At 26.0% G+C, this 17,579-nt stretch overlaps 1 protein-coding gene across 2 annotated transcripts in view; it reads left to right on the top strand.

The window, feature by feature from the left end:
- The first annotated feature begins 329 nt into the window (after positions 1 to 329).
- LOC111629961 (phosphatidylserine decarboxylase proenzyme, mitochondrial-like) overlaps positions 330 to 17,579 on the top strand; it is a 43,427-nt gene continuing 26,177 nt past the window's right edge. Inside the window, exons 1-2 of one of the 2 annotated variants that reach the window (XM_023373925.1) lie at positions 330 to 413; positions 5,285 to 5,434. In XM_023373925.1, coding sequence (XP_023229693.1) covers positions 5,293 to 5,434 — 142 coding nt within the window. In that variant the 5' untranslated portion in view covers positions 330 to 413; positions 5,285 to 5,292. Of the gene's footprint in view, positions 414 to 5,284; positions 5,442 to 17,579 lie in introns of those variants that run through there. The other variant, XM_023373926.1, reaches the window with a different exon arrangement.

Below are 17,579 nucleotides of genomic sequence, written 5' to 3' on the forward strand. Positions count from 1 at the left end.
TAATAAATTACTGCGTATTAATTATCTGATTTATTATTTTAACAAGATAATTTATTATTATATGAGAAATTAAAATAAAATATAAATTATTAAAATTTTTCACGAATTATTTAAAATAAAGTAAAAATTTATAACAATTTCGTATTGTAATTATTATATAAAATTATTTATATTTTAATTTAAAAGCTTAGTATTAATATATAATTAACATTTTATAATTTAAGTAAAGAATTAATATTCCTTTGTTGTTTAATATGAAAAATATATGACTAGATGATTTATAATATAGTTATTTAAAAAAATATCGTATTAGATGGCTGTTGTGATGACGTCATTTGCCCTTTACAAATCCACGTGGTTAGATCTGGATTCCAAAGTTTATGATTAAGATGCTGTTTGATTGTATTTGTTGGGTATGTAGTAACATATTAAATAATCTTTATGAAATATATAATAAATGACATTTTACCAAAATAGTGGTAAATTTACAATATAAGTTTAAAAAATTATTAAAATTTTGATGATAATTTTTTTTATCTTTTAGTTAGGTTAAGCTTATACAGTTTAATCATTTCATGGGATATTATATTAAAATGTTGTGATATTAGCCATCAGGGGATTAAAAACCATCTTAATAACGCGAATTTTTTTCTTTACGATGCTTTACAGTTTAATATATGTAATATAAATTATAAAACAAAATTACTGAATTTTATGTTGTACATTAAATATTTAAGTTATAAAACATTTAAAATTTATGAATGACTTTCTTACATCATTAATTTAACTGATATAGCTTAAGCTGAAAGAATTTTCATTTCCTTGAATATATATTTAATATACTTTATTTATCTTACATAACACTATGTTGTAATTATTTAGGTTGAATAATGTTCTTGTTAAAAATTTTTATATAACTAAAATATTTAATAAAGCATTATATTAATTATTTTTCTAATTTCTAATATTTGTTTGTGTATTATTTTAATTTTTATTAAAAAATAATTGAAAAATTTAAGATTTAATGTAAAACAATGCCTTGGTTTAAAATGATAAGTTTCTATACAGATAAGATTTGTTAACTTTTTATGTGATAAATTTATGTCTTGATAGTATAGTGCATAAAGAAAATATAAATTTAATTAAATTTATAACTATTTTAAATATTATTTTATTAATCTACTTATTAATTACAAAATACCTTAACTTAGTCTATATCAATAATAAATGATATTTATTATTGATATCATTTACAAGTACAGTACAAGTACATTGGATATTATATTAAGTGACTATGACATTCACCCATTCTGCTTCTATCTAAGAATTAGTACAATATGCAGAAGATACTGTACAGCAATTTGAGTGGTGCAACATGATGTTAAATTTACAGTATGACAAATCACAACTCCTTCAGCAAATTTTATGGACTGATGGGGCATTGTTTCCCCAAAATAGAGTATATAACCATCATAATGTGCACCACTGGGTAGAGTGTGCAGCTCTGAAGTGCATGCAACATATGTGACACCAAGTACATTTTATACTATGTCTGGTATGGAAGTTGGGGTGAGTAGCTTCTTGCTCTCATATTCATTGATGACACTCTGAATAATGATTGATATATGAATATCCTAAACACAACAGTGGCAAATAGTTCAATGACTTATCATTGGTGCAGCTACATCGCGTTTGGTACCAGCATGATGGTTCATCATCTCATTTCCAGACAGATGTTTGTCAATGGCTTGCAGAGCAGTTTAGATAGGACATTGTGGCCTTGTTCTATGGCCACCATGTTCCCTATACTTTCTCTCTCTGGATTTTTTCTTGTGGATTCAACTAAAAGCATCAGTGTATGATGAATACTCAGAAGCCCTGCATGATGTTGGTGAATTAGAGAAATGCATATGACAGGCCTGTGAAATGGTGATACCAGGAATGCTACATGCCATTGATAATGTCAGACTCAACCATCTGCATATTTGTAATGTTGCCAAGACAGTCAGTTTGAACAAGTTCTCTAACAAAATAAAACTCACTTTTTTGTAACAATTTCTGCAATATTGTCTTCATCTTTTACATCAGAGATTATTTGTAAATCTGGTTCCTAACCTTTTTCATGTATTGATCTTCAATATTAATTAAACTATACTGTATTACATACTATATTATATATTATGTTGTAATATATATAAATATATATGCTATAGTCTCTTGCATAATTTTTACGAAAAACTTCCTATACTTATTTAAGAGCAAAAATGTGCAAAACTTTTGATGTTTTTAAATAATTATTTTTATATTTGCAAAGTTATAATTACCCTGTTGGGAAACCCTGTGCTAAATTGATTCCCTTTTAGTGCTGGAACAAGTATGCACCATGGGCATACACTTATGCAATGCTAGAAAGATATTTTGCCCCAGGATAGATTTTTAAATGGACACCTTGTATATATACAATATTATTTAATTAACATTAATGGAATGTTAGCAGCAACTTTCATTTACACTTAAAAAAATATATTGTAAAACATTGTATGATTATATGAAGAAAAATTAAGATAAAAATTGGAAACCTCAAAATTTCTTTTAATATATGTATGGTAACTGTTATTATTTTAATTGTTTTCCAGTAATGAAAACTTTTGATTTTTAACAAAAATAAGAGTAACTCTGAACTGTTGATTTGTTTTAAAACTTATCTAATTTATTAATTAGAAAAAATATCATTTATAATTTTTACAAAACCATTTACATATACAGTCGACCCCCTATAACGTGCGTTCCTATAACGACAATTCCTATAACGTAGCGAAAAAATTGTAGCAACATTCGTATAAAGCATCTCCTAAAACGTCTTCGCTGACTTGTTTTGCGACAAGATTGATAGAGTCTGGACCAATAGTGGATGAGCAGCCGAACTACTTTCCTCTGACCCTGCGCCACACTACAGAGCAGCTAAATTGAGTTGGTATCGTCTGTACAGTATTATATATAAATTAGGTACTGTACATATAATTATATATTAATTATATATAAATTAGGTACTGTATATATAATTATATATTAACTTAATTTATTGTAACTTTATTATAATTATATATATGCTTTCTGCCGCCTGGCAACACGCTACGGAGATTTTAGGCTAGTAAGTTGAGTTTATTATCGTCTGTACAGTATGTAAATTAGGTACCGTAAGTCTAATACAGCACTAATTTTATACATTTCTTGTGAAAGAAACACTTCTTATTCAACGGCCATAAAAATTATTTATATTAATGATGTCTCCAAAGGTCAAGTTATTTTTCTGCGAAAAATTATTTATCAGAAATCGCGGCCGCCGTTTCGTGTGCTGTTCCGCGACGAAGACAAGCTTTGAGCAACGGCGTAGTCGAACGGTACACGCTCGGTAAGTAATCCTATAATTTTTTGTTTATAGCATAGTTTATACAGATTATTCCCAAAAAATTATACGTGTTTTGGAAATGCTGAGTGAAATTAGTCTAGAATTGGTTAATTTTATATAAGAAAACCTTTCAAACAGCCTTAGTCCGTAAAGTTCACACCTATCGGGCTGCGATTGGCTCATGTATTTAATCATTCCTACAATGTAAAATTCGATTAGCGTGGAACATATCTAAGTGTTATAGGGGGGGTCTACTGTATTAAACTGATGAAGAAATGGCTCCTTCAGTTTAATATATGTAAATTGTTTTCTAAAAATTATGAATATTTTTTCTAATTAATAAATTAGATAAATTTTAAAACAAATCAACAGTTTATTTGAAATGTTATGTTTAATTCCTAAATTAATTATTTTTAGGATCTTATTTGTCATATTAAAATTGTTGACTCCTATAAGTTATTATATCAGAAGTGTTATATTTGTTTTAAAATCTGGTAGATCAATAATATAAACATTTGTAATATCAAAAAAAATTTCAAAAATTTTTTGTTTCACAATAATTTCTGCTTACTGGTATAATCTCATTGAGAGGGAGATATGAACTAGAAAAGTATATTTTACTATATGTGTATTATGAAAACTATGATTAATGCTATCTTTTATAGGGATGAAAAGTCAGTGCAGATTCTAGATAATATACTATGATTACATTGCAATAATTAAAAAATATTAAATAAAAATGAATGACAAATTATGTCCATAGATTACAATTTCTGGTTTCCAGTCATCCTTGTTTTATAGGTTCTTAAGTTCAGAGAGCACAATCTAATGTTCAGTTTTAGAAAAATATTGTTTAAGATATTACTGAAGTATATAAGATAATTTTTTATACTTATTTATTAATTTTTTGTGTTTTATTTCATAATATTACAATGGATCACATCTTGTCAATGCATGAGTATTCTCTAAGAAGTGATGATCAGATTTATTCTAGCTTTTCTTATTCAGAAATTCTTTCAGTTTGTTATTCTTGAAAATATAATAATTCTAATTGAGATATTTTAAATTTTATATAAAGCATTTTTATATTCATTTATTTATGTCATTATATTCATTTTCATTAGAATTGTAAATATTCTTTAACCATAGAAAATATATTTAACATTTGAAATACTGAGATTTGAGAAACACTCCAACTTGTTACAAATCCACAAAAAATATACATTATTGGAATTACAAAGATAATTCCATTCATAGCAATTTTCTAAGTTCTTATAGACCAATGAAATGCAATTATATAAAAATAAGCAATTACCATTAAACCAACAATTAATTTTCATTTAAACAAATGTTTTCTTCCATTTTAAACAGTTGTCATCATGTTTCAATGTAATGGAATGTTTGTAAAAGAAATCCAATTATTTTTTAACTGTAACTTTATTATATTATAATAATAATTTGACTTAATTTGTGACTAAATCCATCTTTAAGGCAACACAATGCTTTTAGGTTTTGTGTTTCCTGAAAGATGGATTTAGTCACAAATTACACTTTCTAAAAGAAAAGTTCAAAACCTTTGAACACTATAGTGAATTCAAAAGACAAAAGTAAGTCCAAAAGAACTTAGGAGATTGTTATGAATGGAAGTTATTGTTTGTGATTCAAGCAATAAAGTAGATTTTTTTTAATGAATTCATTCATGTAAATGCTAATTTACAAATTATATGTATTAAAAATTGTTATACATTTATAACTATTTTTAAAAAAAAAGATAAAATTACTTATATATAAATTTGTATACTTCTAGAATTTTATTAATAGCATGTTAAAAATTACCATTATAATAATAATAAAATTTTAATATTGTGATTTCAGTATTCATCATGCTTTCAATCACACAAGCTACATTGCATCGAAAGAATTTTCAATGTTTATATGGCTATTTCTATCCACAAGTTGTTAAAGTAAAGAAATCTGGTTCTAACAATTTTCCTTTAGTATTACGATATTATAGAAATACTTCTGGTAAGTTGTAAGTATGAAATAATCTATTTATTCATTTAAATTATTTCATTCTTTACATTGTTAAAAATGAATGAAATAATTAGATATTATATATATATATATACAGTGGGTGATCGGTTAATGAACAAATCGGATAACGAACACTTTTGTGACAGATTTTTATGATCGGACAACGAACACGTTTGGTTAACGAATACTTCACTGAACAAACATAAAAAGAAGTGACGAAAATAGCAAATACTGATTGATCTTCTCTTGTCTTAAGGCCACAATTCGAAACTTTTCAGAACGCTGGACACGAGAACATTGACACTCAACCCAGAATATACTGATCAGATAGTATTCCTCCAAACTTTGAAACTCTCCCTTGTAATTCCAACCTTTTATTTTTCTGACAGAAACAATTATTTTATAGTATTCGCGAGAATGTCAGGCGGGCACTCGTTAAGTGTTGCATCGAGTTTTATTTTTGAAAAGTAAAATAGCAAAAGTAAAGAATGGGCAGAAGGTGTCTGATGTTGCTGGGCAGTATGGCTTGAACAGAACTACAGTAGGGTGCAGTTCAATCTTATCTAAGAAAGATACTGTATAATCAAGAAGATAAATCTGATATGAAACTGATCTGATGAGAGACAAACTCCAAAAACTCAATTGAAAAAGAGGAAGACGAAAGAGGACCAATGTTGACATCTGCTACTAGAGATCTTTTGAAGAAGTGGGAGGATGTCAGAACAACGATCATCCAAGTGGCATCCAAACTAGAATAGGGTTAATGAGGTTGGGGATTTCTACAATTACAATACTATTAATTACTTCGAAAAATCCTGAAGAGAAAAAGCAATCGGCATTGGACAGATTCTTTAACCCCCACCAATGCAAAAAACATGACTAATAAAAATGCAAGACTGAATATATGTGTTTTTTTATTATTACATATAAATAAACGTAGTAAAAAAGTATTTATTTTTTATTTTTTGGAGTCTCCGGAATGAATTAATCAAATTCCCATAAAAACCTATGGAAAATTGATAATCGGTTAACAAACGGGTTATGTTCGTTAACCGATCACCCACTGTACTGTATAATATATGTTATTTGGCTGAGAAACTCAGTTGTACTTTATGCTTTCTCAGCTGAATACTAACTTATTTCTAATGAAATTTTTATTACTTTATCATTTGAATGTTGTTAAAATAAATTTAATTTGCTTAACTTCAGAGCTTATTTTTCCAGTTAATTGTATTAAAGATGACATTTCAATCATAAAGAAAGAATTATTACAATTTTTTTATGACAAAAAATGTATTTAGCTAGCTTCTGAAAACATTTAGATAAAATTTATTCTGGTAACTTGTATAAATATCTGATTGTGCTAAATTAATTTTTAAAAAATTTTGAAGCTATTAAATTTCTCACATACTTTTCTTGAATCATATGTTGCTACGTCATATTTTTGTAAGTACAGTTAGTTATTGGTTAATATGATAATGTGCTACTTTAAAGAAACATATTTTTTATGTGAAAACATGTTAAATGATCTCACCATACTATGCTCTATGACCATCATGGAAGCTGTTATATAAAAACAATGTGTAGTATGAAAATTGTATGTAATTAATGAATCATGTTAAAACAAAAACTTGTTAACTAACAGCAGACTAATTGAAAACTACCTATACACTATATACTTTTTCTAGCAAATAATGAATTAATGATTTTAACATTAAATTTGGCAAAACTTATTTATATTCAAAATAATTTTTATAATGTAATAAAATTGTTATTTTTTGTGAAATTTTACAACTGTTTTTTTACTGATGCAGTTATGAAAAAATATTAGAATTGTCCTTAAATACTTTATTTCTTAATTGTTATCTATAAGTGAGATGAGTCTAAATATTTTTTTAAATGTATATTAGTAATCTTTTCTTTGATTTTTCTATTTAATATATAAAAAAAGCTATGGTTATTTCATTTAAAATCCAAAAATTTTAATGTTAACTTATTCGATCTTCAGTATATTAAAATAAAAATAATATATAATTAATGACCAAATTGACAATTGAACATGTTGATACATATCAAAACCATTATATAAAAATGTCATTAAAATTATATCATAGTTATTTAAAAACGCACTGGAAAAATTGAAGAAATCTAAATAAATTTAGGTTTTTCATTTTTTTCTGATTTATTTAAAAGTATTTGGTAATACAAATGATGTAAAAAAATTATTATTTCAATTTAGTTGTGATCAACTTCAAACTGACAGAATAGAATTGATTTCTGATTTGAATGCAATTATACCTTATTTAAAGCAGATAGATGGATGTGTGCAATACAGAGTATGTAATGAATGAAGTGTTAAGAATTGCTGTAGTATTCAAATTTATCAACAATAAACCAATACATGAACATACTTTTGGATAAGCACACATAACTTACATATTATTGGATCTCTGTAGGCACACTTTTTGCTAGTCATTTATTGATCACAGCTATGCAAGTGTTGCTCTGGAAAATTTAAAAAAAATGACAAACTGTTTCATCACCAACAGTCTTAAATTTTTTTCACTATTTCAAATTATTTATTGCCACCAGTTTTACTTACTAATTAATGCAGGTGCTGATAGCTTTATCAATTTGGAGTCTGGAAAGTAAAAGTAATATGTTAAGCTGTCACTTAGAAAAAGGAATTATTATTAAATAATTTTTAATGAACAATTCCAAAAAACACATTTGATCACAATGCTTAAACAGTATTTCATGTCTAAAATTTTCATGTCAACTAAAAAAGATTAAAATGAAAAAGAATTTTACTCCAAAAATTTTTCCAAGTTTTCTGTCAGTCAATAAAAAAGCCTCAGTCTGGAAATGCTGGATGGCATTGCATAAAAACTGCCTTTTGTTTTCAACGTCACTTCTTGCTTTCCTGTCCAAACTTGCTGTGTGACATGACATTCTGAAATTGCTAGGTTGTTGTTCACAGGACTCCTGGCAGAAGGAGCTAGACATTCTGCTGTTTTTCCTGAGACATGAATCATGCATTGTGATTTAATTTCACACTGAATGTCAAAATAAGTGGACTAGGGTTTTTATCACTACTTTAATAAAAATGTTGTCAAGTGGCAATTTTGGCATTACATAGTGTGACCCTGTCTATGGGATAATGCACTGGTTGTTCAGAACTATTTGATTACTGGGCTAAGGTCTAGTGAGCAGAATCTAGTACTTATGCCACTAGCTAGCCATCACTGCTTTAGAATTACCTGTCCATTACTCAAAAGTTTAAAGTATTTATCAATATATTTGGTACTTGTTGCATCTTTAATCATCTAGTAGTGAATAAAATATCATTTTAAGAACATTGAATTCCATTATTCTGCTTCCTTTTTTCATTCTGAAAAACTATCATGAGCAGGTTTCCAGTTAACAAAAGCAAGAAAATGAAGTTGTGATCTTCCCTCATATGAAGAAGATTCTATGGAAATAAATACTTAATCTCTATTCAGTATTCATTATTTATTACTGAATTTCATATAACACTTAGGATTCATTACTCAATTACTGTCTATTCTATAGAAAGAGTTTTATTAGTATTTTTTGTTAGATTTTATTGTATTTATTTTTTACTAGCTTATGAAAACATTGAACAGGTTTGAAAACTACATGTGCTTTTGTTAGTTAGTGACCATAAACATTGAATATTTGCTTGTCTTGGCATCAATAAATTTTGGTATTTTTATTCTGGTCTTCTTTTAATAAAATCAATTTTTGTGTAAACTTGTTCAGTCATATTTTACATAAATATTTGAAAAGTAAGAAAGTTTGTCAATGATGACAGTAATTCTTAGTAGACCAATCTGTAACAAAACAGTTTAAAGTGCTATATTTCATGAGGTAATAACTATATTTTAAAGAAACGTTGAAAATAGATAGAAAGTAATGTTAATAAGATTTATTAAATAGTTTTAAAAACATTCATTATAAGATTTTATGTTGCAAGTGATAAAATAAATTACCAGTATTCATGTGAGAGAAAACTGATTAAATGGTAATACAGTTTTAGCCAGTTGCATGTCATTATTGAAATCATGTGTTGTTAAGGATTAAATTGTTTATTAATTTACTTATTAACTTCATGTTCCATTTTTAAAATGGAAATAACAGAACATGAAGTTAAATATATTGAGGTGGATTGGTCTATAGGCAATGATATCACAGATTCCTTTGCTAAAATGAACTTTTATGGTCATTTGAAAGAAATTTGTGAACTTCTGTGAAATTTCCTCTAAAGTAAAATGGAACAGGTTTTTGGAAAATTTATAAAAATAGATAATTTTCTAAAGAAAAGTTGAGAGAAAAGACAACAAAATTCAGTTACATTACAAATTCAAATGCAAATGTCTGTACAAATGTCTCATGCAGATACAATAATATAACAGTACCAAAAAACAAAGTTTTTCTTTTGATTTATAAGATTAATATTTATTTGATAGAAATTGAAACAAAACAGATTATTTAACTATTACATTCTGGATTTTCATTCTACATGTTTAAAATTTTTCTAGTTTAAACACTTCATTTGATATTTTGTTAACAAAATATTATTTGTTTAAATATTAATTTTTGTAGAATAAGATGCAATTGTTATAGAAGACTGGAATCTAAAGTAAAAATTTCATTTTTATGTTAGAAATTAATATATGTAGGCTGTTTTTTTTTAAGCTCTGATGATCTATTAAAAAAAACAAGTGTAAATAAAAAAATAAATTTATTACCAAAAACTAGGTACAAACATGGTTACTTTTTGGCATAATCACTGTGAAGATTGAGTCATTTGTCATATCTTTTCCATCCCCTTGTCACAGAATGTTGCCACCAATAACTTGAGATGGGCCCTAACATTGTTTTGAAGATCATTGTTAGTCTTAAGCCTCTGCCCTCCTAGCCACTTTTCCTGTTCAGGAAAGAGGTGGAAGCCACTCAGCACTAAATCGGGGCTATACGCTGGATAAAGGTGGTGAAGACTTCCATCCAGTTTGGGACTTTTTAATGTGTGAAGAATTCCACTTCTTTTCTGGACTGAAAATATGTCTAGCAGGGCAGAGGTTTGAGACTAATGACGATCTTCAAAACAACATTGTTAAGGCCATCTCATTTCACTGGCACCAACATTCTAAGACAAGAGGATTGAAAAGCTCATCCACAGATATGACAAATGCCTTAATCTTCACAGTGATTATGTTGAAAAATAACCATGTTTGTATCTAGCTTTTGGTAATAAATTCATTTTGTTAGTTACACTTGTCTTTGTTTCGTGGACCATTGGAGCTAGGAAAAAACTGCCCTTGTATTTAATATCCTAAATGTCTTCAAAATTACAATATTCCAACTCCAGAAGGGGGATAAAATGGAATTCTATAATTGATATGGTAAATTTATTTACAAGTTTCAGAAGATATTTAATAGAATATCATATCAAAAATAGGATTGGAATATTGTAATTCCTAAAAATATATTAATGTGTTTTTTTTATCAAAGTAGAATTTCTGTAATCAAAATAGGATTCAATCTTTATCTTAGAAGTTTTAAAATTTATTAAACTTATTTTAAATTGGATGATAATTTTTATCATCTAATTATCAAAATTATCAGTTGACAAGTACCAATTTTATTTATAATTAATTTAACGAGAATATAATTCAGAATAATACAATGGATTTGTCATCATTTGGGTTTTAAATTAATCTGAAGATAAATTTACAACTTGAAAGCATTTGTAAGAACTTTGCTTTTCTTGTATATTTATTATACTCCATTTAAGCATTGTAGTTAAGTTATTTAAATTATACTTCTATGCATTCAAAGCTAGAACTACTCAAAATAAGTAAGACAAAACCTTTCACACTTTGCATTTGATTAAAGTGCTAGAAACAGAGTGTGAAAAGTTTTGTCTTACTTATTTAAATTATGTTTATCAAATAGAAATTATTCAATGATATCTAGGCAAATTTAAATTTTATAAATTTTGAGCATAATAATAAACTTCAATTTTAGAAAAAAATTTTTGAAATGAGAAATCTTAAAAAAGACTGCTGAAAAATGTTATATGTTTTTTTAGTGTTTATTGTTAAAAATTATTTAAATCACTCAATTAACAAAAATTTGATTTTAAAAAAACTTTTTTAAAAATTCACCATATAAAATTATAATAAAAAGTTTCCAGTGACATTCAAATAACTTTAGAATTTTTTAATTGTTCATTTTTTACCAACAACACAATTACAGCAGATAAAACAATAAATCAGTGTTATGTTTAAAAACCAGAAAAATTTTAATATTTCTAAATGTATACAGATTTAAATCCAATGATTTTTAGAATATATTGTTCCATTTTACAGATTTATTTAAACTTAGAATGTATTCTTTTGAATGCATTAGTGTTTACTTAGATCATGTATTTTCTTTAATGTAACATACAGTAAACAAAATATATAAAAAATTAACAAAATGAACCAAAGTATATAAATTAGAATTTAAAAAATATAGTAATAAAAATATTAAAAGAGTTAATGATGACTTTTTAATGTATGGAAAAAGTATAGACTCATTCCTAATACAGTACCAGACCAGATCAATTATCCAGAAAGTCCAGAAATTTCTATCAATTATCTGGACTTGCCAGATAATTGATAGAAATTTCTGGACTTTCCAGTTTTCTGGACATAGGATAAATATCTACATATAATTTCATTTTTAGCTTTCTATTGTTTATTTTATATTTTCTTTAATTAACAGATACAAATTAATATACTTATAAAGGAGGATTTGTTTGATCATTATTAATTCTCTTAAAATATAAAATTCCATGTATAGTGTAATATTTAGAATAAAAATTAAATGAAGAATAATTAAGAACAAAATAACACTGGCATCGTGCAACATTACTGTACACCAAAGAAATGAAAACAAAGTGGCCATGTGGTGAATTATAGCTGTGCTACAGATTGTCAAATTCAGAATTAGCCAGCTTCAAAAATAGCCGTATGTCTGGTTATTTCGGATTTATGGAAGATTGATTTTGTACACAGATGGAAATTCTTAATGCATCTAAAACTCTGTTTTAGACGTTAGTAGGTTTTGTGTTGAATACAACACTGATAAAAAAGGTTTTTGTTTGTGGATATAGACTTTGTTTTGTTTAACAATATGAATATATGAAAAATTTAAGTGAAAATACATTTAAAAGGACATGAGGTTCTAAATTTAGACACAGTTTATTTTGGAATAATTTATCTCAATGCTCTATCTCACTGATTTAATACTGAATATAACAAAATTTTGCTTATTTTTAAAGATGCTAATTTACAGTTTTTTTTTAAAGGTTTAAATTAATTGTAATAATATCTGAGCTTTTGAAACACTGTTAAAATAGTTCTATAAATTCAATTTGATCAAGTAGCCATGCAATTAAATATCTTCCTTTTGCTTTGAATCCTTATGACTTTTTTAAGGATAATTTGGATTTAATATCATTCTTTTCTTAATCCACATTGATTGATCATACCGCCAACAAAATTAGAGCATATGCACATGTTTTGCTATACTTCACTCTTCAAGTTCAACAATCAAACACAACTAGACAACTAGTTGTGTTTGATTGTTGAACTTAAAGAATGGAGTATAGCAACTAGGAATTTCAATGGGCAGTCCTTTTCCAAAAGACATCTGTGAACTGGTAATTAGAGCATTGGAATCTAAAATCCTACATAAGATCTTGCATAACATTATCATCTACAAATGTTATGTTGATGATATCTTGATAATATGGTAAGCTAAGCCTAATATCAAGAAGGTGTTCAATATTTTTAATAACAACCAATATAATATAACCCAGGCTTTCCCAACAATGTAGGTATTGACCCTTAGCAGTCAATTGAAGTTTGAGGGGGGTTAATAGAAAGTTTGAGAGAAGTTTTTTTTTATATTTTCAAAGTTATAATGGGAAAAATAAGTTAAAGTTCTTAGTCAGAAAAAAGCCACTTAAGCCACTTAATTTAACAAATACACTAGAGTCGCGAAAACTTGGCCTAATGTGGACCAAAGGGTGGCCGAGTTTGTGAAAATGCCGGGTTATCGGGAATGGGGTTAAAAAAATAAGTATGAGTGTTTCCTCAGAAAATACTGTACTGTACTTGTATGTATTGTTTACTTGAGAATACAACAGAGAATAAACTGCCCAAATACCCTTAAACAAAGGAAAAGTACGTCCTTTATGAAGGCATAAAGCCTTTACTACATGAAAATGAAAATTAATGAATACACTGTGTACAGTAATTTAACTGATAAGACAGACCTCAGAAAAATACTTTATGAGGCATAAAGCTGTCTATAATGAAAATGAATTAACTAAGGAATTTTTTGCCCTGCCAGGGTGTGGCTGAGTTATCCAGACTGCTGGGTTATCGAGTGACGAGTTTTCGAGACTCTACTGTATTACTAAAAAAATTCTGAAGGCTATTCTTCAAAATAACTGTTGTTGCATTGATCTAGATAACTATTGATGTCTTTAAATATAGAAATACTAGAAATTGATTGACAAGATGGAACTTTGGATTTAGATCATTAATTTTCAATGTACAATTGTAATATGTTTAATTAATTTTCTCTTTTTTATGATTAATTTATTTTTAATCTTTTTTTATGAATCAAATAAAAATGAAAATCTTAACAGTCATAAATAATGTCAATATGAATATGTTTATGGCTTGATTTGAAAACTTAATTCTTATTTATTTTTATTTGATGTTTAATGAGATATTTTTCTTTATAAAAGTATGAATCGGATTCATTAATAAGATGAACAGTTTTTAGAGAGGAATCTAATATTTGCATCAAAAATACACAAAAATTTTAATTACAGAATAACTTACATATTAAAATCCTGAAGTTATAGAAATATTTTACTTTAGTTGTAATTATACTTAAGAGTAGAGTTTTGTAAAATTAAAGTGACAAGTATCAAATTCTTGAAAAACTTAAAAATATTTTAAAAATTTCTGTTAAATAAATAAATTTGACTTTGATGACATTTCTCACTTATGGAAACATGATTAACCTGAATAAAAAATAACTTTTATAAACCATTCAAAGACAAAATAAAAGTTTATGAATAATGAAGGAAGAAAGTTTAAGTATTGCACTGACTGTTGATACTGACTATTACACTTATGGGATACTTGATTTACACGGCTGCTGGTTTCTATGAAATCACACTAAAATTAAGTACTTTAAATTTTTAACTAAAATAATGACAGGTTTTGTTTTAATTGAATGCTTGAATATGCTAATGTATATATAAACTGTTTCTAAATTACTCAGTTTTTCAACTAAAATTATAGAATTTGTATTATAAATATGATTGTTTAACAAGTTTACAATATATCTGCTTTAATCTTTTTACTTTTAAAAAGTGATATCTAGTTAAAGTAAACAATTTCACACCACAGTTTGTTTTTGATTAAAGTAGATAATCTGTAAGTATTATGATGTAAGCAATGAATAATTCAAAGTTTATTCTGATAAAATAAATATTACTATTTTGATAAAATCAAGCATTGACATTTAAAGCTTGCAACTGTTTGTTATTGTTATAGATCAATTAGGAAATAATGAAAAAAATTCAATTTTTATGGAAATTTACCATTTTATATTTATGTATTTAAATTTTTATTATTTGATTATAAATATTACCAAATTGTTTTGATGTCTTTAAGTATATTTTATTTATGATCTGGTTAATAAACTTAATAGTCTAAATAATTTTTTATAAGAAGTAATGTGTTGCCATTTTTTGCAATGTCTCTGAATAGTCAAATTTTTAGCCCTGGTAGAAAAGAGCATATACTTTTGATACTAAATGAGAAAATAAATACTGCAAGTCCTTATTTAATGCTGTTTTGCTATAATGTCATTGATGAGAGATACCAGAACATTTGTAATTATTTACAATTATTGTTGTTGAATTTTCTTTATAAACTATAAAATTAATTCAAGGACATGGGAAATAAATAAATACTGGAGGTTGCAAACATGATCCAATTAGAAGATATTAACTGAATTATATCTTTTATATTAATTCAACAATAATAATAATAACAACAACAACAACAGTTGTGAGTGATTGATATGGTTATATCTAAACTAATTAATTAATTAGTATGGAAGCTAAGATTGATGGTCTTGGATGTTGTAACTGGCAACATACCTGTACAGTGAGCAGAAGTTGTAGGTTTAAGTTCTACCCTGGGCCAATTTTTTCTTCCAGAATGTTCTGAAATTAAATTAACTTGTTAAATTTATTAATTACAAATAAATAAATAAACAGCCTAACCATATACTTCCTGCCAAATTACTTATTAATTATTTAGTCTTAATTTAGTTCTGATAAAGGAATCTGATTGTCATTTGATATTTGAAGTAATTATTGGATTGGTTGTATTTATTATAGAATTATATTTTGTTTGTCATTTAGACTATTGTAAAATTGCTTTCATTATATGTCATTTCACTTAATGTTGCAGTTCTCAAGAACCAATTAATGATATTAAGTGAGGACCTGCTTACTTAAAAAGTTTTTCAATAAAACATTAAATGTAGTATATTTAAATGTTATGCTAATATTGATAATTAAAATGTCAAAATAAACTAAGATTATATTCTGTAGTCTGTGCAAGCTTGCAAAAAATTTTAATAAGATAATTTAAAAGTATAACAATTAATAATTAATTTACATAAATATTTAATATGATTTAGTTATGCAGAGAATAGAAGTTTATTCATATAGTCAGCCCTGGAACTGCATTACAGCACTTAATAAATTAATTTTTCTCTAAGAACTAATATTGGTTCTTACAAGGAAATTAATAAATATTTTGATAAATTCAACTTTGACATGTATATGTTACAGTCAAAACCCGTTTTTAGTTAGAACGCGTTTTAACTAGTTGAAACTAGTTTATACTGAATGTCTTTGTTAAAACCCGTTTTGTCTAGTTAAAACTAGTTTTAACTCAAATTCATTTTTGACTAGCAGTAAGTCTAAGTTAANTTTCTTAAATAAGTATTGCCAATAACACACACACAGAAATTACTTAAAAAACTTTTTTTATTTTTATAAATTTAAATTATTTATTAGAGTGTGTTTTTATTTCTATTGATTTATTTAGTATATGCTTTAATGTTGCATTTTAATTACATTAGCCAGAACCCATTAAATATTTTGTTTGATCAGAATATGAATTGCCAATTAATTCAATGTCACAATCATTAGAATTTTGAATAGCATTTATAGTGAATGAAATATCTAAATATTTTTATAGAATTTTTTTTTTCTCTTCTTTCTTAACTTTACAAAATTCAGTTGTGAAAGGAATAAAAATTTTTGAAATTAGTTTTGAAATTTGAAAAATAAATTTATTTAAAGTTTAGATTTTACATTTTAAGCCAGTTTATAATTTTTACATATTACTTTTCAAATATTTCACTGAATACAAAATTCTTAATAGAAAACTTATTTCCATCCATTTTTGTGTATATTCTAATATTTTTAAAAGATTTTACTTTGGACTGAGTTACTTCACAAGGTATGTTCAAATATCTTTGCGTCTGTACAAAAGTAGCCTGTTGATCAATTTCTTTTTATTATATAAGTGTGATTTAATTTCACAAAAAGTGTTACTAGAAGAAAATTTTTAAAATATTTAAGGTGAAGCAATATGCAAAAAATAATAAAAGGAATTTTATATTGACTAGATATAGGAAATGTATAAAAATAATTTGAAACATACTGTGGTTGGAACATACTATGAAATAGCAAGCATAAACTAAAATTAAATTTATGAATGCAAAATTATTTTATTATTTAGATGACAGTATGTGAATATAAAATGCAGTTAATCTAGATTATATCTAATAAAATGTGGTTTTAGCTGTCAGTTTAATCAATAATAATATTTTTAAAATATTTCTGAGCTTATTTTTATGTATGAATAAAATTATATTCTTTTCAAACTAAAAAAAAAGAATTAAGTTAAATTTACATTGAAGAGTCATTTCACAAAGCAAGTATCATAATATTAAA

The sequence above is a fragment of the Centruroides sculpturatus genome, unplaced genomic scaffold, assembly GCF_000671375.1.
Source record: "Centruroides sculpturatus isolate CEXI.00-Female unplaced genomic scaffold, Cexi_2.0 scaffold539, whole genome shotgun sequence".
Classification (NCBI taxonomy): domain Eukaryota; kingdom Metazoa; phylum Arthropoda; class Arachnida; order Scorpiones; family Buthidae; genus Centruroides; species Centruroides sculpturatus.